Consider the following 10,095-nt stretch of genomic DNA (forward strand, 5'->3'; position numbering starts at 1 on the left):
TTGAAACCAAGGGTTGAAGAGTCAGTTTTCTTACTGAATCTGAAAAGCCCAAGGAGCTCCTGTTGTGAGACAGTCACTGTAAGGCTTTGGCCAAGGTTGTTTAAAGTTAGGGATGGATTTGAGAACAGAAAGGTGCAGATCTCTCAATTATTGCCAAGTCTGTGAAGTCTACTATCCCATAGGAAACATGGATGGATGCTATCCCACAGGAAACCTGATGAGATGGATGGATGCTATCCCATAGGAAACCTGATGAGATGGATGGATGCTATCCCACAGGAAACATGCTGACATGGAGGCTCATGTTGGTTATGGAGAACAGCACCTGTGTTGTCAGGCAAGGAGCAATCACGAGTTTTCTTTTAGGGCTATAGTTATGAACCAGGTTAAGATTACAGTTCAAAAAGGGAAATGTGCCATTGCCTGCTCTATTCTGGACATCACACAGGCCCCGTTCTTGTTTGATGGATGAAGGATAACATATGATGGATGAAGGATGATGATGAAATTCATTATTCTACACAGAGGGAGAGAAGCTCCTGATTTTAGCAGTCATATCCCAGTGGTAGAAGTCCTCCACTTCCCTGACATGAGCACAGAGATAAAGTAACACATGATCCTTGTGTTCTGGCTTCATTTCATCCTTTTGCAGAAGGGCATTTTTGATGCAAGACTCAAGGGTATGGTGAGTTGCACTCTAGAGCTGGCATCTCCTAAGAACAATTTAATAAAAATATATGGACAAGCTGTATATGATATAGATCTTAGGGTCTTTGTAGGGTTATCATAGGTAGTACCACGAGTCTCTGCCTGGCAAACTGATGCTTCCCTCATCCTCTTTGCCCCAAATAAAATCACCAACCTTTTAGGATCAATAATCTCTTCTCCTGTAGCCTCCGAGGCTGGAGAGCAGACCCTGTCACTCAACAGTGCCAAGGGCATCAGAAGCAATTAAAAAAAATTAGAATTGATTTGAAGAATGTAATAATCATTCATCTAGCTGGGGGGGGGGAAGGGTTTTATCATTGAAATATTAGTAAGAGTAGCATTTACACTCTGCTAAATATTATGGCACCCACAGAAGTAAGTCTGAAACCTCAAGGTAAATTATTTAATTCTAAAGAACAAGAAAACAATAATGTTGCAAATCAGTGCAAGAGGCTAAGGTGGCTAGAAGTGGGCAGGGAAGGCTTTCTGACTCCAGCCTGGGCCCAGAAGAAGAAGCCAAGTATCTCTCTGTCTGCCATGCCTGCATTTCCATAGCAAGTTTGCTTCCCAGCATATCATGCCCAGCTCATTTTGTAACCATGCCTACAGCTCCTGTTGCGTGTTCACCCCTCACGGCTCTCACATGTCCGGGCTGGGGAAGGTGGATGTGCCCACTGCAGGGTCAGCTTAAACGAGGATGGTGATCTCCAGGTACAGAAGACAGAAAACCGAAGGTGAGTAACAAAACAAGGTGTTTGGAGGGAGAGACTGAAAACTGTGGCTGCCCTTGGACAGGCAGTTTTGCCACTCTGTGCTCAGCTTTCAGCTGCTCCAACAAGGGACAAGGAGCTTCACTGATCTTTGCAAAGCCTTCAGTAAGTGCCACGTTTTTCTTTCATGTTCTTGGATGTCCCTGCTATAGAACTCATACATCAAACCCTGTCCGAAAAGGAGCAATTAAATTGCACTGCTAAAGGGATATCATAGGATGGGCCTGATTACAGCTCACCCAGAAATGTCTTCCCTAGTCCCAGGCTCTTTGACGTGATTCTCCCTCCCTTCTCTGAATTTCTTCCCGCATTAATTTCAGCCAGTCCTGGGATTATTTGAAAAAGGGCCTTGGGGGACTTATTCAAAGGCACTGCCACCACGGACGACTTTGCTTTCTGAACTGAAGCATTTCACTCCTATCTGTCTGGACATATGAGCTGCTCAGCACTGCTTCATTAGGCAAGTTATTTTTAAATTCCCAGAAAGAGCAAAACATTGAGAGAGGAATTAGCATTTGCCGTTGAAACAGCTGCAAAAAAGAATATGCAGAAGGCACTGTGGGTCCCCCCTGCCAGCACTGTGATTAAGCAGGCAGCAATGCCCAGGCCCTGACACAGCTCAGGCTGCACAGGGGACATAGAAATCATGCTCCGAGATAAGGATTGGTAAGTGACCATCACAACTGTGTTCTGGATGTAAGAGGGTGACCATTAACACTGAACAGCAAAAAATCTTGGAAATATTCCTCTTCCTCCAGCCCCAGCCTGTGTTTCCCACTTTTTCTTCCTCGCATTTTTCTCCTAAGGATTTTGATTCTTAACACCTGCATTCTGGTTTCTCCACACAAATGAATGAAAGGATAAAGGCTGCCCAGAGACCTTCCTTCTCCTAAACAACAACCAAGACCTGGTGGGCACCTGATACTTTCAAAATGCCAAGGGATAGCAATAAAGCTGACGGTGCTCAGTTGTATTCTCACTTTGTAGCGTGTGTAAGTTTCCCAATGGTTAATCCTGCTCTTCCAGCATGGAGTTAAGGCAAAAGGCACAGCAATAAACTGTCAGAGGCATGTTTTGGTAGCTGTTGTTTTGCAAAGGCTGATTGCCCTGAGAATGGTGCTGCTGAGGGCAGCCGTGACTCACACTGATAATGTTCATAATGCAAGAAAAGGGTTGAATACGGCCTGAGCCTGAGAAGGGAGTAGAGTTTAGGTGAAAACAGCCTTTTCACCCACCTGGGAGCACACAGGCATCACAGCCAGGGAGGCTGTGCCTGGTTCACCCCTCCCTTTGGCCCTGCCTGCAGCCACAGGGTTTCTGTATTTATTCTGAACAAATCTAGCAGGAGCTGTTCTAATAACCTGCTCCCAATTCCTGCCTAATGAAGGCTGCCAGATTCCTCTGAATTAATTCTTGTTCAAACTAGAGTGCTTCCTTTGGAAAAAAACTATCTCATTAAGTATTTCCAGTAATTCTTCAGTGACAGGAACTGCCACAGTTGGCCAGTTGTGGGTGGATTGTTTCAATGGACAGCTTTCCCCATTCCTAAAATATCCAGCAACCCAGATTGATGTCCAACTACCAAACACCACTTCACCAGATAAATCATAGAATCCCAGACTGGTTTGGGTTGGCAGGGACCTTAAAAATTATCTCATTCCACTCCCTGCCATAGGCAGGAACACCTTCCACCAGACCAGGTTGCTCCAAGCCCCATCCAGCCTTGAACACTTCCAGGGATGGGTCAACCTCTGCCAGGGCCTCACCCCCCTTTAGTGTTAACTCTGCCATGTGCCTTCCTAGAGGCTGCATTTCAAATGTCCCTTCACCTTTTATTTCTTAGTAAATGGTGTTCCTTGGGTTTTTTCTCACTAAGGTGTGTTTTCAAGCCCTCAGAGAAGTTTTCCTGAAGCCCATAGACCCTTGTCTTCCTTGGTACCTCCCTTTTCAGTTACTCTTGGCAGAGCATCTCATTAGGAGCTCATCTTCAGCTGATTATTCCTCTTCTGAGTCACTGTTTTCCATGACTTTGTCACCCATCCCTTAGTCCAGCTGCTGCACTCTTCTTAGGCTAATGACTTTACATCTGGTGGTATTGAAAAACATGTTGTTTATTTAAGCTCAGCTCATTACATGATCTAGATTAGGTTTGGTATCAGCGACCTGCCCCAACTTCTGTGCAGCTGCAGATCACCAATAATGATTTGGCATTTGCTTGCAGGTCAGTGATCAGACATTAAGTGTGTGGGATCAAGATCCCACAGGAAGGGAGCCGAGTTCCATGGTGCTTCTGCTTATAATTACCCTTGGAGACCTATCAGTTAGTTTTCAGTCTAATTAATATTTGCCATATTGACTTTCACCATATTTTGATTGAGAAAGAGGAATGATGTAAGACAAGATCACGTAAACTATGACATTAAGAAAAATATCTGGCTAACCTGACAAAGCCTACTTTTCTTACTATTACAGTATCTCCTTAAATGACTTATTAACCCATTATTTATTAGAATTTATTACTAGTTGTTATTTGTTCTGAGATATCCTTGATCACAAATGTCCAGAAGTATCTTTCATTAACATTTTAGGCAACAAATGGCTGCAACAGATTTCCTCTGGCCTCTTCTCCTCCCTGTGAGGGGCCAACTGCCCTCCCCTGGTTCCCACTGCCCACTCCTGCCCAGAGCCAGGGCCCCACTCCAGCCACGCCCTGTGGTGGCAGAGTTATTTCCCAGTGCTGTGCAAACCTTGGGATCTGTGCTGTCAAATCCATTGGCCCCACAGCTCCTGCCCCACACTCTGCACCGGGGGGGCTCCAGGCAGAGCTCACGGATGTTCCCCAAACCCCACACGCTGGTTCTGCCACTGCCAGCTCTGCCCTCTGAGAGCTCAGCACTGCTTGTGGGAACAACAGCCAGGGGCTCGGGAACACCAACACCCAGAGCTCAGGAACACCAACACCTCGGGAACACCAACACCCAGGGCTCAGGAACACCAGCACCTCAGGAACACCAACACCCAGGGGGTCAGGAACACCAACACCCAGGGGGTCAGGAACACCGAGGAGATTCAGTTTTCTGTCTCAGCACAGAAAAAAGGAAAAGAACTTCAAGTGTTCTTAGAACTGAGGACAAACAATCTCCCTTTAGAACTGTTCCCAGAGAAGCAGAGGAGGGACTGTCCCTGGCCCTGCAGTGGGGCTGTTTCAGCAGTGGTGGGACTGTCCCTGGCCCTGCAGCAGGGCTGTTTCAGCAGTGGTGGGACTGTCCCTGTCCCTGCAGTGGGGCTGTTTCAGCAGTGGTGGGACTGTCCCTGGCCCTGCAGCGGGGCTGTTTCAGCAGTGGTGGGACTGTCCCTGGCCCTGCAGTGGGGCTGTTTCTCAGCCTGTAACCCTTTGCTGTTGGGGCCTGTGCTCTCCCTGCAGGAGAGGCCATGGAACAAGGCCTCCGGGACTGCTGCCGGTCCATCCGCATTGGGAAGATCCTGATCCAGAGCGACGAGGAGACCCAGCGAGCCAAGGTGTACTACGCCAAGTTCCCTCCAGACATCTACAGGAGGAAAGTGCTGCTGATGTACCCAATCCTGAGTGAGTGTCTGCCACCTTTATGGACAGTCAGACTCCTCGGAACGGGGAGGGCCTGAATGAAAGGAAACCCTCCAAATTTCAGGGGCTTGGATGAGGTTTTCTGCTTGGTTTAGGTGACAGAGCAGGGAATTATCAGGCTGTGCCAGGACACACATCAGTCAGCTGCACCAGTGGGAATGCAAAGCAAATCCTTTGGCCATGGCGGTGTTTGGGAGAAAGGCTGAAGATTAAGACTTGGTATAAATTGATTTTTTTTAAATTTTGCCATGAGACAAGATTCAAACAGTATTTTTCTCATGCTATTAAAAACCATTTTTGGATTAGTATTATAAAACTAGAAGTAAACTACTTTAAAATTAAACTAAGTTAATGCTAACAAAAAAAAAAAATTAATCTGGTAAGGAGTTTGTTGGGATGAGGTAACATTTCCAGTCTAAGATTTCTTTCTCTTATACCCATGGAGCTTTTGATTTCCGTTTGACTATTTTAGATGAGCTTTCTTGCCTCGTGGTTTTAATAAAATCCACCAACTTATATGTTTAAAACCTGGTGGAGTTGGCTTTTTCAGAATAGAGGTGAAGCTCCTTCAATAGGAGACAAGTTTTCCACAACTGATACAAGCAGAGGTGAGAGTTTTCCAGGAAGAAAGGACAGAACCATCATTCAATCACACAGAGATATTCTTGGATGGCCAAGGACTAGTTTGCCAACCACGGGGGAAAAATAAAATTTGTTACCAGGTACTGGTAACACTGTCATTGAGGATGCCAAAGTGCCTGCAGAATATGATGTACAACAAGGTGTCATGATCCTGCTCAGCCTGTTCTCTACACTTATGGCACATTGAGACCTTTGGTGTCTCTTAAAAGGTACCAAATCAATCATCCAGGAATTCCCAGAAATCACCATTTTAACTACAGAAGTGCATCCTGTTGCACCAACATACTTTGGACAGAAGTATTTTGGAACAGACTGACAATCTCAGAACAACTGGATGTGACTCTATGACATTACAAGAAGTTTCTTCTATGTTTTATTATTGTTGAGTTGTCAAGGGCATGTTTGGGAACCTTTCTGGCCAAAGGGGGAAATACTTGACTTAGGTGAGTTCTGGCCTGAACAGGGATCAGGTACAAAGCACTCTGGTTACACAGCCAAGCATCTCCATGTTGGGGTTGTTAAACTGCCACACTCTGCTTCAACTACTCAATCTTCTATAGCCTGAATTTTGTGGGTGAAACAGCCCCTAAGTAAACATCATGAGAGAAATCCTTTGGGCCTTTTCCACAATGCAGGAACAGATCCATCCTACAGATCCCTCCAGCGAAAGTGGAAATGGATTTTACCCCTGAAAGAGCCGCTTGTGTGTTAAAACCCTGAATATTTTGTCTCTTTTGTTACCTGCAGCAGTGACCTGCAGCCTGAGGAATTTGTTTTCCAGTGCATTTTCCCAGCATATCCCACAGAACCTCACACATCCTGCATTTATCACACTCCTTGTATGTAACTTTCCTCAGGAAGCTACAGAAAAACAAATTCAACTTAAAAAATAAACAGCAGCCCAGCTTTAACCCCAGGTAGTGTGGAGATAGTCAGAATTCCTGCCTTTACACTGCCCAGTTTGTTCTGGCCTGGAACATCAGTGAAAACTGGCTTTATCTGCCTGCTTAGTTCCTGACTCTGTCATTACTTTGAGTATATAAGGATCTAAGTTTGGCAGGTCTTTTATTTTTAATTTTTTTTGCTTCAGGTTTAGAAGCTCCCAAGAGATTCAGATTTTCCTCACCTCACTGCATTTGGATTATTACTTATCTATATTGTGAATAAGTTATTTTAATATCTTTTTAGGAGAAAAAAAAAAGCAAACCAGCATTTTTCTCATCTATCATTGCATTCCTAATAAGCAGTTTTAAAAACCCTGAGGGATTTAAAGCAAATTTATTTACCCTCATTGAAGGAAACGACATTAAACTTACCATGGAAAAGTGTTGTATTTCTCTTTTACTATACATACAGTAGCAAATTGAAAACACTTAAGTAGGAATTACACCATGCTTTTGCTATAGCTTTCGGATTTTTTCCCTCTACCACAAAGTTCTCTATGCAAATATATTTTCCCCTACAAGCTTTTTGAAATATGCTGCTATACCACTCCTAATTTCGTCAAAGCTGTTAAGGAGATGTGGGTGCACAGGTCATTAATAGTTATTAATGTCAACTGGATACTGAAATCCACTAAGTGGTTTTGAAAAATCAGAGCATGTTCTGTACCTGTGAGGCCATTTGGGAATAAATCCACCAAATCACACTAAGGGAGGGACTTTTCCTCAACTGTCTGGCCTGGACCTCAGCTACAAGTTTTTACCCCTCAGTAAGGTGAGAATCAGCAGGATCCAGCAGCCATCTCTGCACCTTGCGGGGTGTTCATGTCCCAGCAAACCGGGAAACCTCTGCCTGGAGAGTCTGAGCTCACCCACACATGCAAAGAACAATGTTTTATTCCTCTGTTGCTTTGCCATTTGATGATTTTCAAGACTTTTGGTAAGATTAATCAATTATAGGTATTTTATTGAGGGGCAAAGAAATAGACAAGCAAAATGACTTGGCAGGTGTCATAAAACACCAAGAGGCTGTTCCTGGTGCATAAACCATCATCTTATCCCTCTGCTCATAGAATATGCTCCACCTTCCATTAGCTAAACAATCAATAATAATCAACAAGGCAACTTTTCCCTATGACAAATATTTTGGTGCACTAATACTGCAAAATTACTTTGTGACATTAAATACTCTCTCCTTAATTTTTCTTATTAAATTTTACTCACATTGAACAGTCAAACTAGAGCTGTTAGGTCATGGTTTGACTCTATAGTAAATCTAACTGTATGATGCAAAGGACTAAACTGATTTAAACTCGCTCTCCCAACTCCAATTTGCTTTAAAAAACATAGCAGGTGAAGCTTCTGCAAGCAAGTTTTATGCTGGATTAGGTATCACCTCTCTGTCACTCCAACTCTATGCTGTATCAAGTATGACCTATCCTGCAGCTGTAATAAACTCCCACATTTTAGGTACTGGTTATTTCAACAAAAATAGAGTTGGGAACCCACATCTGCTCCAGAGGAAACTGGGAGCGCTTCTGCTCTCCGTTACTAATGATTTTGGAATCTTCCTTTGCTAGTCCAATGCTGTGGCAAGTAAAACTGGTGAGAAATATGCCCTTTACTCCACCATCCTCTCTAGCACGGACACTGCAGCTGCCTTTGAGTTCTGGAGTCTGACAGGAGAAATTGAAACTGTAAATTTATAAACCCACTTCATTTACATTAAAAGTTGGGCTTATATGTTTCTGTGCAACAGTTAACAACTTCTAAATGCAACACACCCCTCAATTTGAGAGTAATCTCACTATTATAATGAACAGCCAAAAGGAGAAATAAAAGTGTCTTGTGGGTTTCCTGAAACTGTGTAAATTCTCAGGAATATATTTTTTCCCTGTGTATGGGATATTGCTTGAAAATGAAGATAACTTCTTTGCAAGGCCTTTGCATGATAAGAGTTTTTAGGCATTAAAATGGGATCTCTCAAGACTCAGTGGGAATCCTTCTATGGGAGACAAGTCTACAGAGCCTTTACCTTTCCCTCTCCTTAAATCTCATTGGCTTCAAAACTCAGACTGTAGTGTTTTCTCTCAAAACTATTTCTTTTCAGCCACAGGGGTTTTTTTCCACTTTGTCTCACCGATTCCTGATTTCACTTCTCTGCCAGAATGCCACAAGGGAGATGGGCTGATCCTGCAGGGAACACACCTGCCCTTGATAGTTTCAGTGGTGAGAGGGGGAAAAACTGCAGACAAATTTAACCCTGCAGAACGTGGGAAGTCTGGCATGGCTCATATAGGAAAACAGGAATATCCCAGCTTTTATATGGCACACCAGCTGTCTGTGACACACACCACCAGGTGAGAGGGGAAATCCTTCCATGGGAACAGGGGGAGGAGAGTCAATGTCCGTGGGTAGAGGGGAGGGATGTCCATGGTTAGAGAAGGAAAGAATGTCAGTGGTTAGAGGGGAAAAACACCCATGGTTAGAGGGGGAAGGAATGTCCATGGTTACAGGAGAGGAATGTTCATGGTTAGAGGGAAGGCATGTCCGTAGTTGGAGGGGAGGAGAGTGAATGTCCCCAGTGACAGACACCAGCACTACCAATTTTCACTTGTTTTTTTGGAACTGTTGGCCACTATCAGTCTTGAGCAGGGTCAGCTCTGTCCAGCACACACACACACACCTGAGGAGACATGAAACTCCCCCACGATGCAGGACTGTAGGGACATGGACCCTCCTGCTGCCCTCCCCATTCCCCGGTGGCCATGGGTTGAGGAGGTGCCCTGGGCTGAGCGGGCGTGCCATGGGTTCAGGAGTGCCGTGGGTTCAGGGGGTCCGTGGGCTGAGAGATGTCTAAGGGCTCAGGGGGTCCGGGGACTCAGGGATGCCCGTGCCAGCCCCTCCCCATGTAACACCCCCTCCTTCTTTGCCCCCTCTAAAATGGCGGCCACCCCTGAGGGCCAGGACCGGGCGCGGGGCGGGGCGGGGCGGGGCGGGGGCGCCCCCGGGCCGCGCCTGCGCGGGCGCGCTCTCCGCACTTCCGCATGTGGGCGGTGGCTTCCGGCGCCGTTCTTGGGTAAAACAATGGGGCAGGAAATGGCGGCCTGAGCAGGCAGGGCCAGGCAGGGCCGGCAGGGGCGGGCGGGGCAGGCACCGGGGCAGCGCGGCGGCAGCGGCGGCAGCGCACGCGCCCGGGTTTCGGCGCGGGCAGCGGGCGCACCTACGCGGAGGGGCGCGGGCGGCGGGCGGTGAGCAAACCGGGCGGTGAGCGCGGGGCCGGGGGGTGGCTTCAAAATGGCCCGGGGAGGGAGAGGGCCCGCCCGGGAAGGCGGCCGGAGCGGCCCGGACGGAGCGGAGGCGGCCGGAGAACCTTCGTGGGCGCGGCGCGGGCCGGCGGGGCGCGGGGGTCCCGCCCGGGGCCGGTCGT

General features: G+C 46.5%; 1 protein-coding gene across 1 annotated transcript; it reads left to right on the forward strand.

Annotated features, from left to right (window-relative positions):
* The first annotated feature begins 1,405 nt into the window (after positions 1-1,405).
* LOC108641420 (uracil phosphoribosyltransferase homolog) lies at positions 1,406-6,187 on the forward strand. Its single transcript, XM_029963758.1, is given in 3 exon segments — positions 1,406-1,442; positions 4,903-5,064; positions 5,805-6,187. Coding segments are annotated over 3 exon segments (435 nt in total). The 3' UTR covers positions 6,041-6,187.
* The last annotated feature ends 3,908 nt before the right edge of the window (positions 6,188-10,095 follow it).

This window comes from Manacus vitellinus, unplaced genomic scaffold (genome assembly GCF_001715985.3).
Source record: "Manacus vitellinus isolate BGI_N305 unplaced genomic scaffold, ASM171598v3 scaffold_62_pilon, whole genome shotgun sequence".
Lineage (NCBI taxonomy): Eukaryota > Metazoa > Chordata > Aves > Passeriformes > Pipridae > Manacus > Manacus vitellinus.